The 22,322-nt window shown below is 35.9% G+C and overlaps 1 protein-coding gene across 2 annotated transcripts in view; it reads left to right on the forward strand.

Annotated features, from left to right (window-relative positions):
* The first annotated feature begins 1,355 nt into the window (after positions 1 to 1,355).
* The window catches only part of LOC120781706 (putative uncharacterized protein DDB_G0272516), a 30,610-nt gene continuing 9,643 nt past the window's right edge, over positions 1,356 to 22,322 (forward strand). Inside the window, exons 1-3 of one of the 2 annotated variants that reach the window (XM_040113951.1) lie at positions 1,356 to 1,446; positions 1,625 to 1,760; positions 21,763 to 21,786. In XM_040113951.1, coding sequence (XP_039969885.1) covers positions 21,771 to 21,786 — 16 coding nt within the window. In that variant the 5' untranslated portion in view covers positions 1,356 to 1,446; positions 1,625 to 1,760; positions 21,763 to 21,770. Of the gene's footprint in view, positions 1,447 to 1,571; positions 1,761 to 21,762; positions 21,787 to 22,322 lie in introns of those variants that run through there. The other variant, XM_040113946.1, reaches the window with a different exon arrangement.

Consider the following 22,322-nt stretch of genomic DNA (forward strand, 5'->3'; position numbering starts at 1 on the left):
ACGCACATATTGGCGTAAATTTGTAAATGCCTGTACGTCAGTGTTGCCACTACAAATCGAACAGAAACTTAAAAACTCTGACATGTTGGAAATATTTCGATCATGATCAGTTTTACTTATAAAATGTTAGTTATTATTTTTTGATGAAAAGACTTCCCATAAATAAAAATTATATAATTTATCTTATAAAAAATATTGATATTTGCGGAAACAGATTCAACACACATTTATTGGAGAAAACCACTTTACTCCAGAACGTTTTTTACAACTGGGAAATATTCATACTTTTCCACAAATGGTCTCTAATTTCTTTCAAAACGGTAATTATCAAGAAATTAGTTGTTCACTGCGTTCGCGTACCGCTTTAAAATGCGCTTATCCGGTTGCCAATTCGCGGTAAAGACATTTTTGATGTTTTTATGTAAAAAAGTGGTGATATAAGTTTTTACAGTGGTAACCATGGACCAAATTTCTAGACAGATTTCATGCGTAAGTGCCGGTTCCCACACGGACAGTTTTGTCGCCTGTGCCGCTCGCGTTCGGGCGACACGCCTTCTGTTCTTGTTCCTGAGAGTTCGTTGCTACGCGATCGACATTCCTTTTCATATTGAAATTTTTTCCATGAAACATTACAACATTGAGATTCAAACGCAATGAGCGACACCAAAATAGATTTTGTCGATAATGAGCGACAGAAAAGTCCGCGTGTAAACTGGCTAATGAAAAAAAAGATAATCTTCGGCAAACTTCCTTGCCCACAATAAATATACTATTTACAAATATTTATGTGAATATGTTTGTGTATGTGTATTGATCAGTCGACGCGGCCGGCCCTTACTGCGTTTCAAACATGTGCGACGTCGGTTTAGTCTGCGTCGACGCAACTGTTCTCTGCCCTAGTCTCCATCGAGTGCAGTTATTTACGTCGTCATTGTTTGCCTGCCTTTTCTTTGTTGTTGTTGCTGTTGTCATGCCTATACGACTGCTACTCTTTTTTCCTTATCGTTTGTCGTTGTACGTTTTTCCTTTTTTTTCTATTTGTTCGTTGGCATTCTGGTTTCAAAATTTTGAGGAGTTGAAGTTGTCGTGTGTGTTTGTTGTTGTTTGACGTCGCAGCTAGCTGCTAGATGGAGCATTTTTGTAGAATCAGCAGGAGACAGATAGCCGTTGTGCGAATCTGTAGCACTGAAGGAATCACTTGTGCGCGCGCCATCGAAATGAACGGTTGTTTCTAAGTATATCATCTCATCCGCTTTGCAAAATTATTGCCATCAGACTCTAGCGAAGCCGGTAGTAGGCTAGACTGGACAAGTCAAATCATAAAGCAGCATACTGTGTAAAAGTATTTGACGATGTAACGATTTTTTTTTTATTTACAGTTTCACTAACGTGCGATTAGTACAGTAGCGTGTTTCAGTATTTTCCTTATCGGCATCCGTGCAAAAAGTAATGTTAATGTTATATGTGAATTTTTGATGAAAAAAAAAAAACATTTTAATAGACCGTTATATTTTTTTGTCATTCTAAAAAAAGTGTTTTGTTGTTTAATAGTAATAGTGTTGTCTCGTTTAAAAAATTGTGAAATTGGCATGAAGCATAAAATGTAATAACATTGTATTAATAGCTACACAAATCAGTAAAGAAAAATCTTATCCAGTGATTTTATAAAATATGGCTTAACATTTCGTTGAACGTTGGCAATTCTTTGCTAAACAAAGACAAGACAATTCGAAATATACAATTTTGATACTAAATACAAGGTGAGTATCTGACATTACTAGTGAAACCCGGAAATTTTAATATTTTTTTTGAAATTTTTCGTAAATATTCGACAAAATGCTAGGGCAACTATAAGGAACGAAATTGAGAATTTGAGTTTTCTCAATGTCTGGTTAATCTATCTGTCAGTTAAGTTCTGGTTAACTTTCCCGAAAGGGTCACGATTCCGATTACTTTGACGGTGGGGGACTGAAACCGAATTTCGGTATAAATCGGAATCGTGCACTACTAGTGTTCACTGACCAGCTAAAGAATTAATTATGAAGATAAAACGTTAATATAACTGGTAAAATAATATTGCGAGAAAAGGGTTGGTTAGTAACTCGAAAGCGATTATCGCTTTTTCAATGTCTGGTTAGCATGTATCAATTAAGTTCTGGTTAACTAACGCGAATATTTTGAAAAATATAAGTGTTAGCAACAATATTTTTACATATTCCTCCTCTGGAGAAGCTCCCCTATCAGCATATACCCCATTTATACCGAAATTCGATTTCAGCCCCCCACCGCCAAAGTAATCGGAATCGTGTTTACAAATTGTAATTATCGAAATGAAAATAAACTATTATAAATTAAGCCTACATTTGTTAAGCTAGTCATAAAAATGTAATTAATAATAGTTGATTGAAAACTAAGCTTTGACATGTTTGTCAAAGTCCTGGCACATACAATTTCGTCATTTTCCATATGTTATTAGCAACTTCTTCATACTGATTTGCTTTCATCATGGCGTTATACAAACATACGTACATACATACATATGTATGTACGTACATCAATGCCGGGAGGCCATCATGGTCATGGCCATGATCAAACGCTGATGATTATCCGTTCTTCTACTTTTTACTATTCCACATTGTTACACACATATCCACATACTTCTGTGTCTATAACTTCCTCATTCATGAAACAGGTCTGCTTCTTCTACTAGTGCATTGATGCAGATGCTAACTATGACATATTGCGAATTCAGGTTTTTTGCAATACATTGAAAAGCTTTGCAATATTTTTGCTGCAAACCTAAAGTTACTGCTGATGCTGCAGATTCTAACACTGCTGTGCTTGCTGTTTGTTCCACTCCCATTATAGACGATTGTGCCCAGTAATTTCAGCTTTAAATAATAAAACTAACGGTTTTTATGATTGCAATTTTAGTACAACATTTATTGAGTTAATTTACTGCCAAAAGTTTGATTTGTTCTGTTGTAAAAGTGGAGTAATAGTGTTTAAGAAACGAACAAATATAAACTTCATCCCCTTCCTATTATGTATAGTATGTATAAAAGCGCGAGTTTAGCTGCCATTCGTACTTTACGAGAGAGTATCGTGTAGCTACCGGAGACAATTTGTATTATCGAATAGTACAACTCTTATTTATAGTAAGTAGAACTGTCAAAATCAGGAAACTGCTGTCTGATCTAGCCGATTCCGACGAATGATCAATAGATTATCAAAATACATCACGCATTAAATTACATTCGCTAATTTCAAAAATTGACGAACGAATTTTTATAATCCCTAAAAATTTAAGCCGCTGTTTTTAGAACCGGTTTTCGACTCGATAGTCTCTTAGGCAAAGTTGTTCAGAAAGATCCATATAACATTTATCGCATACGCGATTTCTCCTATTTTCTTTTGCTTCCTATAAGTCAACCCGCTCTAAAACTTGGGCTTGTTATCTGCGCTTTCAAATAGATCGATTTCTGTAGCTTTCCGTAAATCACAATCCTGTTTCAATATCTAACGTAAGCATAACGTCAACTACTTGTATAATCCACTTGCCTTCCGCAAGAGGGGTGTTAGTTCAACGTGGCTGGATACGAAAAACATTGTCAGAGGGAGGGTGATATCTTATACTATGTTTGAAAGTTACTGTCTCTACCTCTGCATTTATAATTTGAGGAAAATTTAGTATACCATTCCCCGATTTCAGGATTAACACTTTGAGCCCCGCGTGTACCACCGGTGAACATTTATGTTTTGACGATTTGGGACAATGTGACCACCGGTGGACACTGGTGGATTTTCATTATGGGACAATGTGACCACCGGTGATCACAAAAAAAAAAAAAGAAAAAAAAACATCAGAAATGCATTTGGTTTATCAAAAATAAATATCACAAAGTCACCTCAATCGCAAAAAATCAATAAAACTAAGTAAACAATCAATAAAACAAAAACAAACAAACCAGCTTGTCAACTAAAGCACAACCCTTCGTCAGCATGCGGTCCACCGGTACAGAAAAAAAATTATCACGGGTGGGCACGCGGGGCTCAAAGTGTTAAAGATGGTATGGTTGGATAGAGGAGATTCTACAGGTTAAGAATATTTATATTTATAGCCGTCGAAAATCTATCCATTCATAGGATCCTAAAATCGTGGGATGGTATACTAAAGCGCAGCCCACAATATACTATACCGCTTGAACGTAAGGGAAGCTCAAAATAGACATCAACTCTGATCAATCCTTAGGCATAATGGAAAGCGGCAGGCTGCATAAGTTTGAAAGAAACATATTTGGTGTTGGATTACCTTGCACACAGCATCAAGAAGTCGAACCTGGCTGATCAATAGACAAATACACGGCAGATGCAGAAATTTTCGCTTGTTAAAGTTAAATGAAATATGTATTTGCATAAATGTATTGCTTTAAATATACATACATAAGTACAGATGTAAGTATGTACAGATGCATGTTATACTTGAAAAATTTATCAAACCGAAATCTTATTTGAAACTCTACACTGCGCAGCAATAATAAATAAATTAGGGAAAGCAAACACCCAATGGCGCAATCGACTTTAAAAAAGCATCAAAAGTAATCAAATAAAACGCGCGCCCTTTGTAATAATGAACACACAAACCATATCTACATCTTCACATATGTACATACATACATAAAGTCATGTGTGTGTATGTTTGTGTGTGACTGTCACAATGCCTATGGGCATTATGTTTATATTTTCGAAAACTGCGTTATTTATAATTACTTTGTATATTAATGGGTTGCAAGTTTGTACCAATTGTACAGTCTTAAGCTCGTTCCACTTTTGTATGTACATATGTACATACATACATATGTACGCCGCTGCGTAATAAATAAAAATTCTAACAAATGTTTAAGCACCAGCAACTCAATCGAATATAATAAGTAGTAATAATATGTACACTCCAAACGGAAGAGGAGGAAGAGGTGGCATATGACGCACAGTATGTGGCACATAATGCTTACCACCCTCAAAATTCGCTTGCTGCTGCTCTTGGCGCACGTGCAAATGCTTCAAAGCAAGAAACGTAGCGAATGAATAAAAGTAGGTCCGTACACTTTGTCACAAAAAAACTTGTTGCGCTGGTAGTTGGATTTGGTGGGTTGTTCGATTAGAGGGTGTATAGGTTAGGAAAAACGGATGCTCTGTGCCATATTTGCGTATTTATTGTTAGTATGCGGATTTTACATATGAGTCATTCAAAATATTACAGGCTGCGTCAATTATACACATGTATGTATGTATGTATGTCTGTATGTAACTTGTTTTACTTAATACAACAAAATGTGAAAACTGAATTACATATACATATGTATGTATGATACCATTACTAGTGTTAAAATGTGCTCTATGTGGCAACAGATACCACGACAGGCGGGTCTCCATAACCGGAAAGAAGCTGGATTTCTTTTTAGAAAAAAGCATTTTCTAAAAGTATTCATGGAATTTTTGGTTTTTAAATAAAAATAGTAAACTACTGGTTAACATCAAGAAATATCAAAATTAATATTTATAAAAAAACAGTTGAAAACCAACACTAGGGTTTCCGTATCTCTAACAATAAGCTACATATAGAATCTCGTTTAACAATATTTTCCTTACATCTTCAGTCGAAACCGAAAATTTCGGTTTTTGAAATTTTTGCAAAAAATATTTTAAACACGGCAACTGTGACGCCATTTCCGGTGACCCCACGGAAAGAAGATGATGAGCCCCCGTTGACAGGATCCAGGATCATCTAAATTGAAAAAAACATGTTTTAGTTAAAACCTTAACTTAGAACGTGGACGAACTGAAAATTGAATTTTTGGCAGATATTTTTACAAAAAAAAATGAAAATTTTCCGAAATTTATTTTTCAAGTAGTTGTAAGCGATAAAAAATCCCTCGTCCAAGTTTTTAAGAATTGTATTTCAAAAACCTCCGTAACATTTTATGAAGATCGGTTGAATAGTTCTCGAAAAATTTTGCCACCGACTTCAAAAACACAGTTTCTATGTAGACAAACGCGTTTAAAGACTTAAGTGACTATATAGCCGAACTCAAGGTTGTATCTCTGAAACTATTACTCGGATCAACTTGAAAATTTAGCACAATATTCTAAAGGTGTATAATTAATAAGATAACAAAAAAATCGATTTCTTGAAACCTGTAAACCCATGTAACCTCTTAAAAAACTCATCTACTTAATTGTTTTAAATTAAAGGATTTCTTTATAACAAAATTATTGTTTTAGTTTTAATCGAAAATCTAAATATTCATAAAAGAAAATTACCAACAGAAAAAACGCACTTGCAGAAGAGACTACGCTGCATAATGGTCAATTGATATAAAACTTTTACTACGCTTTGCGTCAGACATTTGTTTTGACAGTTCGATGTACGCGTTTGTATGAGTACGTTCACACAAAAAGTTTTCGACGCGAAGCCAAGCAAAACGTTGAGGGCAAAATAAGCAAAACCTTCATTGTCGCATACCCATTGTTTTCTGGGTTTCGTTCTTTCAGTATGAAATGTCGCGCAAAGCGAGGAAAGTTGCATGTGAATGGGCCTTAACTCCTTTAAATACATAAATTTTATACGCATGTATCTCAAGGTGAATTGCAAAATTTCACGACTAATTATGTTGTAGTATTTACAGTGGTTAAATAATGAATAAAACATGCACAAAATAAAGTATGTGTAAAGTACCAGTGTGCTTCTCGCGTTTTTTATCAAAAGTTCTTTATGTAAAAATAACAAAAAATAGCTAATGCAACGTCTTAGCTTAACTTTTAGATCTGTAACTCCTTAAAAAATTTGCATTATTATCATTTGACACAATAAAACTACTTTCTATAAAATACTATTTATGGTATCTTCTCTTTCATTCCATATTGCATATGCAGTATTAGAACGCAATATCTCAAATATTTATTTCACATTTTCGTGATAAAACCACGGTTTGTTTCTTAATTTTATCTACTTACTTGGCCTTATGTCGAAACATCAAAAATGACACGTTAATGATGAAAGTGTTGATGAACCATTATCATTAGTCAGTCTGATGGGTCCTGGTAGTCTTGAGCTCGGCTGACTGACTGCCTGTCGACTGTGAGCTATTGATGGCATGTGAAACATGCGTTTCTGCAGCAATTCAACTGCCGCATCAACGAAACCACAAACAAGCAGCAAGTTCTTTCACGTTTGCACATGCGTTTTTATATATTTGTTGTATGTGTGGGTATGTATGTATGCACATATTTACGTTATTTTCTCGGAATTATCGTGTATGCCCACGTTTTATTATAGCGTTTATTTTTATTTTTTGATTATCTGAAATACTTAATTGATTATAATTACAATCAGAGCAAGCCGCCTTTTTTCTGTGGAAAGAATTCTTAAAAAAATATTCTTTGTTCGATTTAACTATTGCGCGGTCGCAGAAAATCTGCTTGATTTAAGTAAAATAATAACGTGTTTAACAATAATATCGGGGCCTCACAGATGTGTATAACCGAAAAGCCTTTCTTTTATTATTTTTGTTATATAGTGCATACATCAGAAGAAACAAGTAATAACTTACACAAAAACTAAAATACCCTTTACAGTTGAATTTTTTTCAGTAGGGACGCTACAAAAGTAGACCGATAGGAAGCCATATTTTGTCCGCTATTTTGACATTTCTTTTCAGTAAGGATTGCCATTTCATCATGGAAAGCTATACGATCCAACAACGAGTCGCAATTATTAAAATTTACCACCGAAATTCGGAGTCAGCGGCCTCAACTTTAAGCGCGCTACATCCAATGTATGGTCGTCATAATCGGCCTGTCAGATCAACAATTGCGCGCCTAGTGGAAAAATTTGAATCCATAGGCACAGTACAAAATATTTCCGTGCCAGTGAGATAAAGAAGTGCACGCAGTATCGAGAATATTGCTGCCGCTGGCGTATCAATTGAGGAAGACCCAAAAAAACGTGGTCTACATTCTTACAAAATCAAATTGACGCAAGAATTGAAGCAGCTTGACAACCAGAATCGTCGTATGTTCGTGAAATGGCCAGAGCAACAACTTGAAAATGATGCGGATCTTCATCGAAGAATCATCTTCAGCGGTAAGGCTAATTTCTGGCTGAATGGCTTCGTCAATAAGCAAAATAAGTATGTGTTATTTGTCAGGCAGTAATCCACACGTACACCATGAGTCACCATTGCATACCGAAAAAATTACGGTTTGATGCGGTTTATGGGCGTACTTCTTCCTTGATGGTCAAGACCGACACGTTGCTGTGAATGGGAATCGCTACCGCTCAATGATAATCGAATATTTTTGGCCCGAATTGGATGATATGGACTTGGACAATGTGAGGTTCCAACAGGACAGCGTCACGAGCCACACAGCGAATGTCATAATCGGCTCATTGAAAACCAAGATTGGTGAACGTGTTATCTCACGAAATGGCGCAGTCAATTGGACGCCTCAGTCGTGCGATTTGATGCCGTTAGACTATTTTCTGTGGGGTTACGTCCAGTCTATGGTCTGAGCCAGCAAGCCAGCGACGATTGATAAATATCGAAAATAAAATTGCAGCAGTATCGACCGATTTATGCTTGAAACCGTCGAAATTTGGGTTCAGCGTTTGCACTTCTGCAAGCGTGCCTGTGGTGACCATGCATGAAATGTAACTCTTAGTATGTATAGCTAAATCTAAAAACGTAACCGTCCAACGAATTGCATCCAAGGTTTTGCTTGTTCTCTATAGCCATTTTGTTGTGGATAATTTTCAAGTCGATTTTGGATTAAATATAAGGTAAAATTATCTTTTATGAAGACTTTTATCTTGGTTTTGATAAATACATACATACATATAGTACATATGTATGTATACATATATAGTACATATGTATGTATATATGTATATCCTATAATGAGCCGATATCGGCGGCGGCTTCTTCGGGGAAAACATCGCGTGCGAAATTTCTAATAACCGAGAGACTAGTTCGTCTATATACAGACAGACGGAGAAAGCTAAATCTACTCACTTCGCTATGCTGCATTCGATCTCCGACGTTTCTTTCTGAGTGTACAAACTTCGTGGCCAACTTAATGCATAGGTATATCCTGTTCAGAGTATAAAAATCACACAAACTGCTGAACGAACATTATAAATGTGCAAATGTTTTAATTGCAACTCATTAAATGTCTTACGCTTATGGTTAAATAAATCAAATTTTAAAATTATTGTCATATCACATCCGCTGCCGATCTAAATATGTACACACGTGCATATCTGCCTTGTCTCCATCTGAACTTAAGCGCCAACATAATTAGCTTATCTTCAATAAACCACGTTGTTGCTGTGTAATACTTTATTTTTAATTTTTTTTTTCAATGTAAAGTATAGCTTTGAATTGAATTTATTGGTCTTTCGCTGTCTGCTTGCTGAAAGCTTTGCCTTGGCGGCTTCTTATGACGCTGTTAAGCATTTTACGTTCACATTTACGTACCTAAATTGTGGGGGGAACTGAGTAGCGTGCATAAATATTTTATATGGAAGCGTATATCCATGTTTGTAAGTATGCATATTTTTATATCAAGATTTCTTTATTCTTCCACCGGTATGTTTAGATCATGGCAAAGCCTGCAAAACTCTAGCTTTGATGCGTGTACGGATGGCCTTTAGTAAATGGTTTGATCTTGGCACACAAACCAATCTCTTCAGATTTTTCAACTCAATAATGAAATATGTATATGGATGGCTGTTGGTTATGCTCTGCTTTGTTGCAGGTAGTCCCGCTTGTTGCTTCATTGCCTTTTTTCTGCGAATTAAATTTTAGGTATTCTATTTTTTCTGCATACTCGTATTTGTCGATTTATAAATAAATGGAGCAGGCGGCCAACGCAGTTAAGCCTGAGAAATTATTCCATTAATTGGTACCTTTAAACGAAGAAGAAATGAGGTGAACCAAAAAACACTACGAAATTTGTTTTGCTTTGCTGTGATTGTGTTGCCAACCAAGGTTTTTTTTTACAATAGTCCAAGAAGAGTTAACACGTTACTTACTGCTGCAGTCAGAAGCTCTAGTATTGAACTGTTTCAATTTCAGTGCGTATCTAGTCACTGGTTTCAAAATAACACTATTTAGTGTCGAAAAGTTCGCTTCAATTTCTAATAATCACTTCTTAAATAACTAAAAGGTATGCACAGGATCAAAATTCCCTTACATCTCATAATCTTGGAGACAAACTCGCCACTTCTTTCCAAAAACCAAAAATAAGTTGTAGATTTTTATTCGACGAAGGTTGTTACCAAACAGAAGAAGAGTTCGCAGAATCTTTGGCAGTCGAACTCAGCAAGGAACTTGGGTATCATATGAATTGACGCCAAAAGACTTTGAAGAAACATGTTAGAAATGCTGCTTGAATCCCATAAAAATAAGTCGTTTTTGTATTGCATTTTGTTTGTTTATGAAAAATTGGTTCATTAAGGGATTACATGAGCATCCTTGGTTAACAGCCTTTTTCAAAATTTTTTTCTCATATAAAAAATGAAATGTTTTAATAGAATTTTTTATTGTTACAAACATACTTTATTAACAAAGAAGTTCTGAAATTTTTGGAAAAAAATATTTTAAACTCGGCCATTGCGACGCCAGTTCCGGTGACCCCTCGGAAAAAAGATCCGCCCGCGTTGGCAGGATAACTCCTTACAAGGTCATCTGAACTGAAAAAATACGTGTTTTAGTTAAAACCTTAACTTATAACTTGGACGAAGGGTAAAACGACTGAAAATTGGATTTTTGGCGGACATTTTTACAAAAAAAAATGAAAACTTCAGTGAAAGTTTCGCGACATTTCTTTCAAATAGTTGTAATCGAAAAAAATCCTTCATCCAAGTGTTTAGGAATTGTATCTCAAAGACCTGTGTAAAATTTTAAGAAGATCGGTTGAGTGGTTCTCGTGAAATCTTGCCAACCGACTTCAAAAACACAGTTTAGAGAAAAACGCGTTTAAAGACTGCACACTTAGCCTAGCTAGCCTCGAGTGCACAAGTTATCAAGGCTGTATCTCCGAAACTATTACTCGGAGCAACTTGAAAATTTAGGACAATTTTCTAGAGGTGTTGTAGAGTTTAATACGATAAAAAATAAAATCGATTTTTTGAAACCCGTAAACCCATGTAACACCTTAAGACAACGCTTAATGCAAATAATCATACATATGTGAAATCTGTCCACATGGACGAAAAAACTCCAGCTCTGAAAGTATTCGGCGCAGTACCCGCCGGGGGAAGCAGAGGAAGAGGAAGACCTCCACTCCGTTGGAAGGACCAAGTGGAGAAGGACCTGGCTATGCTTGGAATATCCAATTGGCGCCACGTAGCGAAAAGAAGAAACGACTGGCGCGCTGTTGTTAACTCGGCTATAATCGCATAAGTGGTGTCTACGCCAATTAAGAAGAAGAAGAAATCTTTCCAACCAGCCAAATCGCGGCAAAGCCGAATATCCATGACGTCTAGGTATGGTCTGTATATGGTGGGATTTGGAATGCAGCGGCTGAGAAGTTTTACCTCACCCACCTTTTAGTCATTTAGTCCGAGACCTTACTTTACGTAACGTTTTAAAAGTTTTTTCGATGCCAAAAGGGTAGTACAAACCTTGGTAAAAACCCTTCAAGTTTATTATAAATATATCAAGGTGAAAGAGTATGGTCTCCATTAGCTGCTTTCAAAGAGAGAAAAAAGAGACAATCGCGCAATCGACCGATCTTTGATATTTCTTGAAGCAGCTGGTTCACGGATATAAGACACGTTTAAGATATTTTAGCTCTTATATAGAAAATATGTAGATATGAAATTGAAAAAAATAATAATAATAAATAATGTACATATGTACATGCATATGTATGTATAGTGTATACCAAATACATCTATATACATATGTATGCCTAAACTAATTACAATTGGCCATAACCACTCGCTTGCTTTATCTACATTCTGAAATGTAAATACATACATATGTACATAAATATGTATGAATGCATTTCTGCACCGCTCCATGCGAGTTTTGTGGTAAATTAGTGGAAAAGTAAATTCATTTGATTTAACTTTACAGTTACATTTTATTGTTCGAAGGAGGTGCAGCAAACTCTCAAACACAGTATCAGACAGCCTCTAAGTAGTTAATTGTAGGTGTATGTGTTTGTGTGTAGTATATTTGGAAGAAGGAAGCGAAAAATGGAGCGCAGTCACAGATAAGCAATCGACCAACGGAGCAACTATATGGCTAGTATACCTAGCCTAGCATGGCAATGTGCCACGCATGCGCAAAAACTCGCAACACTCATTGCGAACACATGAAAAGAACTATCTACACCTCGAATGGTGTTAAAATTGCAGCCTTGCCGCCGTTGTTCTTGTCGCTGATGCTGTTGTTACATATAACTGTCTCTAGGCCAAATGCAACGCTGCCGCACCGCCCGGAAAGGTGCAGTGAACGGTAAAAAAGAACCATAATAACATAACATTGAAAGAGCGGCTAGAGAAAAGGTGCAAAACTGGTTTCCTCCTGCTGAGCACACATAGAAGTAGGCATACGTCCATATAGAGCCGATAGCGCGTTTATGTGAGCTAGAAAGTGCGGAGGGCGGCGACGGCGGCGGCGTATACATTCACTCACTTCACTGCCTGGCCTACACACAGGATGCTGAATATATAAATTGTAGGAAAATCACCGTTACAGTTTTAGTTGTGTGTATGTCTAGCATTTTGAGGCAATCGTTAATTTCGCAAAAACTTCGCTTTGCCTGCAGTATTTGCAGTTTGCCACACAGTCAGCAGTTGGTCCGCCACATCTGCCCACCAAACTCGGCCACTGCAGGCGTGCCCACCTCCCAGTCACGTTATAAATATATGGTACCTATGTGTGTATGGGCTCGCTTGTGTACAACATTTGTCCGAGCAGCCGCCAATTTGCTGCTGCTGCTGCTGCAGCAAGGCCGGTTCTCGCCACTAGTTTTTGCCTCAGCTGCACAGCTGTTGCAGCTGTTACCACTATCGTCCATCGTCGTACACCGTGCCTTGCAACTAGATTGTAGTGGCATCGTGTATTTTGCTCCTTTTTGTTGCTGGCTGTTGTTGTGTTCACAATCAATAGTTGATTACTGCTTTTCAGCTGTTGTTGCCCCGCCGCTACTGCTGCTGCGCTGCTAATGTTACAGCTTGTTGCTTTTACTGGGGCACATTTAGCATACTACACTATATTCCTACGAGTATTTACACCAGTAAGATTATGGCATAATGTGTTATGGTGGTGGTGTTGAGGCGTGCGTTGTCTCACAGTGGCGTTGTGCCACCGTCGAGCGGGTTTTCTCGATTGTCTAGTTGTTTCGCGCAGCAATTGCATCATCGATTTTAATTTTATTTTTATATTTGTAATCGTACTATGCTATTACTATTATCGGCAGACAACGCTGTCATTGCCATCAAAACCGAAGTGGTGTAGTGGAGCACGAGTGTGCTTTGGCAAGCGAGTTTTTCTGTAGTGCTTCTGTTCGCTATTTGCGCTGTGTGCCGCAAGAGTTCCCTGATTCCTGGTGATTGTGGATTATGCTTTTGCTTTACAATAAGCGCAAAATTTTTTTTATTATATTCAATATGGTGTTTATTTTATAATTTTTTTTTTTTAAATTTTTCAAATTTAATTTTTTTTTGTTTTAATTGTTCGCCATTGAAAAAATTTCAAACCAAAAGTCCTCCGAACGCACCGAAACTTCGTGTGTTGTAGTTTTTTGGTTGCTAATTTGAAATATGTTATTATTTTTTCGAAATTCGAAAAGGCGCATACAAAATGGCGGGCATGTACTCTTCAAAAATACCAACGAAAAAATTTGGTTATACATATTTACATATGCTCTTGTTTGACATATGATTTTGACAGTCATTTGTTTTATTCAGAGCAAATGATTTACATAATATGTTATATGTACATACCTTCAATAACACCCTCCATTGGACTGGATACAGAAAATGTTTTCTTAATCACTGGATAGACACTTTTTAACTGCGAGCAATTAGAGACTCGAGACACTCGACCGGCGTAACTCCGGGACGTGACTATTCGACTGACTCTAACCCGGAAAATAGACATGAAAACTCATTCAGCTTTTTTGACAGTACATAGCAGTGCCCCCTGGAAGATTTTTTGCAGTGTAAAAATTTATGATTTTACGTTGCTTTATGACAAGTTGTTTTAAGGGTTTATACTTATATGTAGGTTTCCTCGGGTAAAAAGCAGTATTTTTTTCAACAATTTTTTTGAAGTATTTTTATTTCAAATGAATATAGTCCACTCTTTTATATAATTAAGAACAAACTTTGTATGTATGTATGTACATTTCTTTATCTTAATCACGTCGCACGCCAATTATTTACTTTAGACGCTTCCTCATATCGTCAGCTGCAAAGTTTTTGGGTGTAAAAAAACTGATAAAATCACACTCCAGCGCTTTTGTAGTAAAAACGCATGCCACAAATGTATTTACCTGAAGTCCCCTAATTTCAAGTTCCAAATTCATTTACAAATCTTTGATAACGATTTTTATGATGACATTGTGACAACAAAGTACCCGAAAATTGTAAATAAAACGTAAAATATTTAATTAATCATTAATATTAATTTATCATCTATTTTAAATTAGTCTCCTTCAAAGTAATCCCGACCAGATGTAATACACTTATGTAAACGATTTTTCCAATCCTCGAAACACTTGTCATAAGCATTTTTGGGATGGTCTCCAGTTTTTTCAGCGAATTTTGTTTCATCTTTTTGATCGCCTGAAAACGGGTTTCACGGAGCGACAATTTTAGTTTGTGGAACAAGAAAAATCACACGACGCCAAATCTGGTGAATACGGTGATTGATCGATGGCATTCGTTACGTTTTTGGTTTTAAATTCGGTACTAATCGCGGCTAGATGCGAAAAAAAATCAGCTTTATCGGGACGAGTCGAGCATGAACGCGTTTAATACCCAAAATATCCACCATTATCATGCGAACGTACTGGCGATAGATGTCGAGCTCTGTTGCCATCTCTCTAACACTTGCCTGACAATTTTCAAGCACCATATCCTTCCCTTTTTAACGTTTTCAGAAGTTGAAGAGGTCGAAGGTCATCCAGAACGAGGCATGTCTTCAACGATCTCTCGACCGCCTTTGAAGAGTTTGCTGTTTGAATCACCGTAAAGCTTTTCCAACATTCCCAACGATTCCGCACACGAAACTCTTGATTAGAAATACAGAATTTGAGACAAATTCTTTGTTCGATATTTTTATCAATTGTAAAAATCGCAACGCACTACTGAGGTGTAGCGACTTACGGCTGCTATCAACAAACTGAGAATTTGATTACAATTTCAGGGTGCTTTTTTGTCCCAATCTACCACCACAGCAAGAACACCGTGGACCATTTGATTTCAATACAATAGGGTAAGTGGATATGCCATCAATATGGTATCGTCATGCCAATCTATAACTCTTTGTTTAAGGTATGGCTATTGTATATACTACATATGTATGTATTTACGTTAGTTGCTTGTTCGATTTGCTACTCTCTAAAGCTGTTATTAATATTATGCTGGTATCATTATAAAAAACTACCACTGAGTTTTCGTTTAAATATTTTATCTAGACTTTGACGCGGTGTCAGCCCTTTTATCTTACAAGATTCTGTGCTTTACTTCTTTGTTCTATTTTTCGCTCTCCTCACAATCAGATTATTTCTTCAGCCCACATTCAATGCTAGATTGCAGATCAATTTGCGATTGGATATCATTATTTCTTAGAATTGCTTAACTGCTTCGTTGGGAGCATTCGCGCCCCATCGCAGTTAACCCTCGATCGAATGGCTGTACTTGTGAATATGTATATATGTATGTATGTATGTTTGTATGTATGTAGTGGTGTGCTGTCGTGAAACTTGCAGTGTTGACAACTTCCTTTTTATTCCTCAAAATCAGCGGATGACAAATTATAAACCAAAATGCTTTGTATTATTTATAAAACGCTTTAATTTGTGTGCCTCTCGTCATTTTGTTTACATGAAGAAATGCCGCGCAGTGCAAAGCTTTTCAAAAGTTTTGATTTCAATTGTCTTTTGTTTATTTGGTTTGTTTATACATATGTATGTAAATATGTGTGTAGATTTTTATATTTATATACCTTATGCTTCTTTGTTGTTGCTGTGTGAGATTATGCCTTGTCAGTTGATCTATTCATACATATGTTTGTATGTACATAAAGATTTATACATACATATATGTATGTATACTATGTAGTATTCATACATACATATGTAAATAGAAGAGTTGTTGGCTGCTTCGCATATGAGTTTTGGAGAAGAGTAAAACCCCTGGAATTGCTTACATTCAGTTTGTTTAAATTAAAGAGTAACATTTAATAGAGTTTTTGATGTGTACATACAAACATATACATATGTGACCTGGTCTACGGAAAGGGGGTGTCAAAAAATCAATTTTCACTTTTTAGTTGATTCGGATGGAAGATGAGATGCTTTTTCACGTGTGATAGAATCCAAAAAGTCATAACTTTTCGTAGACCAGGTCACATACATATGTATATAGGTTTTCTCCACGAAAATCTTATAAAATATAAAAAGCTTATAAGGCAGAGTATATATTTTAATACTCCTTTACTTTGAAATTTTTTTCGCTTCTTTATTTCGTTTGCACCGAAGTAATTATACCCTTTACAGATGCATTTCTATAAGCAACCACGTCAATTATACCGTAGCTATAAGTTGCAGTGGTCCGATCTGAAAAATATTTTCGGATATTGTAGCCACGCTTTGGAAAATAAGCTATGCAAAATTTGATGATGATATTATTTTATACAGCAACTTTATTTGGATCGGTCAATTGCTATGACAGCTATATCCTATAGTAGTCCGATATCGATGGTTCCGCAAAATAAGCCGCTTTTTGTGGTGAAAATGTTGGGGAGAAAATTTCAGTACGATAACTCAAAAATTGAAGGACTATTACAGGTACATATGTATATGTATAAAGCCTAGCAGATGGATAAACGGAGCAAAAACGACTCAGTTCGTTGCACTGATATTTTATTGTTTCCGATATTGTTTCTTCTGGGTGTTAACAACTTCGTGACATACCTAGTATATCCTTTCCAAAGTATAAAAATATATAGGAATATAGATATATTCCGTCAGAATGTTCAAAATGTCTTGGTTAAGTTAAGTTAAGGTTATACTGGCCGGCTAACACGCCTTACACAGACCTACTAGCCCTTAGTAATGCCAGTTGAAGGCTCTGTTTAATTTGAGCTAAAATATTTATAATTCAGGCGTACTTTAAGCGCGTCTTGATATCTAATTTTGATACTTCATTTAGTCCCTTGAATTACGAAGTTCCTAGGTGTTTAAGACGGATTCTAAATAATGCTAAAAAGAGGCTGCCTCATGCCTACTATTCTGCATTTTCTGCATGTGTCGTCGTTACTTATGCCTATCTGGCGCGCATGTGTTGCCAGTAGGTTGTGAGCTGTCGTTAGGCCAATAATCGTCCTGCAGGCCTTTCGAAATCGTGTTCCGTCTGTCAGCCCGTTCGGAAATTTCATTGTATATCGTTTTTAGTGACTTAGTATTTCTTGTATTTGTTCGCTAGCCAGACGGATGACATTTTTGGCAATTTAATATAGAATTTTCTCTGCATATCGTATGTAATTGATATTCAGAAAAAATCCAAATTGTATGGCTATATATGTACAATTTATTATATAACATTATTAGAAATTTTACGGAAGCAATAAAAATAATCACGTGATCTTTTTAGAGTGCTGAATATGTTCGCAGTTCTGTTATTTTATTAAGGATTTTCTCGGGTAAACACAGCTTTTTTCAACAATTTTCAGTGAAAATTTCGCGACATTTATTTTTCAAATAGTTGTAGTCGAAAAAAAGTCTTTCGTCCAAGTGCTTAAGAATTGTATCTCAAATACCTGTGTAAAATTTCATGAAGATCGGTTGAGTAGCTCTCGAGTAATCCTGCCAACCGACTCCAAAAACAGAGTTTCGAGAAAAACGCGTTTAAAGATGGCGCATTTAGCCTAGCTAGCCTCGAACGCAGAAGTATCTCTGAAACTATTTCTCTAATCAATTTGAAAATATTCTTGAGGTGTTGTAGAATTTAATAAGACAATAAAAAATTAATTGATCCTGACAGAGAGCTGAAAAGTATCATTTAGAGGATTTGCCTGCCTGGCTGTCTTATTATTTTACACGTAGCTGTACTGCCACATTTCACAAGGATCAAATTATCTCAACTTGAATACAACTAAATGTTGTATTTGGAGCAAATTTATGTTGTTTGTGTTTATTCCAAATGGTTATAGGTACCAGCTATACCTGCAGTAAGATCCACCACGAACCGGCAAAGCACATACACCACCAGAATATGCATGTACGTCTATATGTGTTTATGTAGGTGTGCAAAGATCGGCATGATCGATGCCGCTTCGTTTCCAGTGGCACATTTTAAGTAAAAAAAAAATCATTTTTGTGCGTTTTATGCTGAACATTCAGACCAATCTCAGGTAACCAACCAGCACTACTGAAGTGTAGACCCAACAGCTTGTACCATTATTTAATACGCCAAAACAAAAATATGAAAAAACGTAACAGAGAGCATATTGACATATAATACTTGAACAATAAAAGCATTTCAACTGAAAATAAAAGCATTTTCCGCATGATTTGTTTGAGAAGCAAGAAAAGGTATAAACAGCCGCCAACAGACAACAACTGGAGTAGAGCAAGCATCATGAAGAGCGCTTTACATACATACATATATGTATATAAGTATGTTTATTTGTTGAACACTTGTGTGTGCAGACATTGAAGATGCACAGTCCTTCGCTGAAGGAGGTAATCGTCAAGGTAAAATGTGCAAAAAATCGATGAGATCGAAGACACAGACACCGACACGCCATGGAGGGAGTAGCATACCAACAAATGCACGACTACTAGTGCATGCATACATATTTACATATCTACATACATGACGAGTTTGCAACAAGCCGAAATAAGCGTAAAACTGCGCAGGGCGTGGAGGAGGAGTAGACGTTACCGCCGACTCCAGACCACATGGTGTTACTTGCTACCTTGCCAAATTTCTATGCCAGACATAAGAGCCAAAGTACAAAAAATGTCTTTTTTGTATGTGTGATGGCTAAAATTTTAATGATTCACTTGTTCGCGCTATTTGTCTGCATATATGCTATAAGTATGTAGTATGTGCGAGTTACTCAATTGGCATTGGCACATTATCTTACCGTTAAAAGCGGCGGTGGCGGATGCACGAACCCAGTCTGGCAGGATGCAGGCGTTTTGTTTTTGTTGTACTTTCTCATTGTGCAGCAAAGGATGCTCAACGCACACATATACCTGGATACTACATATGCGAAGGGCGGAAATTCAATACTTAAGCGGCAATCGGATTTTATTGCTTTATGAAGAAGATGTTGAGCAGTAGATTTTCTTTTATTCATTCGAAATTGTTCGAAAACAATGTATGCAATTTATTTATACTCCAAATGATAATTATGCAACGAAATATGCATTAAATGCATATACTAATGCGGCTGCAGCTGTATTTCTAGAAGAATTTTAGTTTTGTGTTCAAAGAAGATATTAAATATGCCGTTTGTAAGTTTCATCAAATGCACACACGCATCGAGTCAGCATGGAATTGCACGCAGGGCGGGAAAGTGACAATGTTTTATTATGCATTTCAAGCTAATATTGCACTTGTCCCGGCCTATGTGCGGTTCACGTGAGCAACAAGTGTCTTCGACTGTGTGTGATGAAAATATGAAAGTGAAAATAAATCTTTGGTTTACGCGATATCTGTAAAATAGTGTTTATGCATGTGTACAAAAGTGAAAAAAAACTATAATATTAAAATTTAAAGAAATGCATGGAATATTATTACACAAGCATCAAAAAAGCACAAGAATTTGTTATGAACGTTCATACACTGTAATACCACACTAAAATCGAAGCATACATTTAGGATACTTGAAAAATCACAATTTTTATAACCCAGCAGATGCGTTAATATGTGGTATATAGTGTGAAATTATAAAATAAAACGGGGTTTCTTTCCGCATTTCGATTTCGAAACCTACAAAAATAACATACCAAAATTTTAAATCTATATCTCAAATAGTTTTTGTGTTATGCCTTCTAAAATGTAACCGCTCAGTTAAATCAGTTTCATAGTTTCATCAGTTTAGTTTTTCTCAAAAGAGGATTTTTTAAAAATAAGAGCATTTATGGCTTTGGATAGGCTATACATATGTACAACGTCCATAGTGATAATGTGGTTTTAAGAGCTCATGGCGGCCATGTTTATATACCGATTTGTGTTAAATCTTGTCAGTGCGTTCAGTAAGGTTTAGGTTAGGTTAGAACGCTTGAAAATTCACGTTCTCCGTTGGCTACTGTAAGAGCGCTTCGCGCATAACAGATAATGCCAATTTCTGGCTTAATGGCTTGGTCAACAAACAAAATTGTCGCTATTTGGATGACTCAAGTCTTCGTGTGGTTCATGAAACGCAATTGCATCCTCAAAGAATGTCACTTGGTGTGGATTGTGGTATGGCGGCATCATCGAAAATGAGGCAAGAAATATCGTTACCATCCATAGGGAATGATAATCTCGATGTTGACCGACCAAAATTTTAGTTAAAATTCAACTATTTTTTAAACACCGCCATTTTGTAATTTTTTTGTCATTGTATGGTGTTCGTCCAACTGCTGTCGCAATTTATTTTTTATATTTTTTATCCACGGAGAACACCGAAGGCTTTTTTAGCGCCGCGAAGTTCGCGTGGAACTGTAAAAAATATTTAATTTGTTATCTTCAAAACTTCAACTGTATATTCTTATAATAAATTGTGACAAAAAAATACCCGGAAAATGTAAAAAAACGCAAGATGTTTGATTATTCATCAATATTTATTTTGTCGCCTTCAAAGTAATCGCCACCAGATAAAATACACCTATGGTAACGATTTCTCCGGTCTTTGAAACACTTTTCATAAGCACTTTTTGGGATGGCCTTCAACGTCTTCAGGGTTCCACGGAGCGACAATTTCAGTTTGGGGAACAAGAGAAAATCACACGGAGCCAAATCTGGTTAATACGGTGGTTGATCGATGGTATTTATTGCGTTTTTGGCTTTAAATTCGGTCACAATCATACTGTTTTTGAAAAAAAATACAGCTTTATCGGGACGTATCGAGCAAGAATGCGTCTCATACCTAAAATATCCACCAAAATCATTCGAACGGACTCGCGAGAGATGTTGAGCTCTTTTGCTATCCTTCTAACACTTGCCTGACGATTTTCAAGCACCATATTCTTTACTTTTATAATATTTTCATCAGTCGAAAAAAATGTTTTTTTTTTTTTATTATTTATAAAAAGGGTGGAGAAATAATTTTTAGAATTTCTCTTTTCTATGTTCTGAGCACTTTTTATGTCGGATATTTTGCAATACATTTTAATACTCAACCGAAGTGTCATTTAAAACCATTAATTAATTGCTAAAAAAATTTAAGTTCACTTACCGTTTTATTAGTATGTAACGTATTTTCACCAAAACAAATTCTAATTAATATTTTTTCTATTTTACAGATTTTTGAATGACACATCCAATACGTATGTACGTCTCTATATTTTAACTTTGGAACAAGAATCTTCAATTTAGTCAGAATTTAGAATTTTCTGTTCATAGTTTTTGAAAATTATATATTTTCTAACAAAAATGATTTGTTTGGCATGTACAAACAGGTAAGTCGTAATGAAATAATTCAAGAAGATTCTAGAAATTATAAATTCTGCTTCTCATTTTGTTTACTTTTTTGAAAAGTTTGGACAAAGTGTAATTAAAAAAATTAAAAAAATATATATTAATATTAATTTTATATTAGAAACTTGAAAATGTTGAGTGTGATGAGGTAGTGTAAAAAGCCAGGTAAAGATGGTAAGAGCAAGTCTGAAGCAAATTGCTACCTGTTGATACAACTAGTGACAATTATTAAAAGGGATTTCATGGAATTTTTCATAAATTTTTTTTTGTTTTATTTAAATTTATGGCATCACTAGAATATTGTACTAAGTGTTCAAGTTTAACCGACTAATAGTTTTGGAGATACGCCCTTGAGAGGATGCGCGCTTTATAGTCACTTGAAACT

This window comes from Bactrocera tryoni, chromosome 1 (assembly GCF_016617805.1).
Source record: "Bactrocera tryoni isolate S06 chromosome 1, CSIRO_BtryS06_freeze2, whole genome shotgun sequence".
NCBI classification, from domain to species: Eukaryota; Metazoa; Arthropoda; class Insecta; order Diptera; family Tephritidae; genus Bactrocera; species Bactrocera tryoni.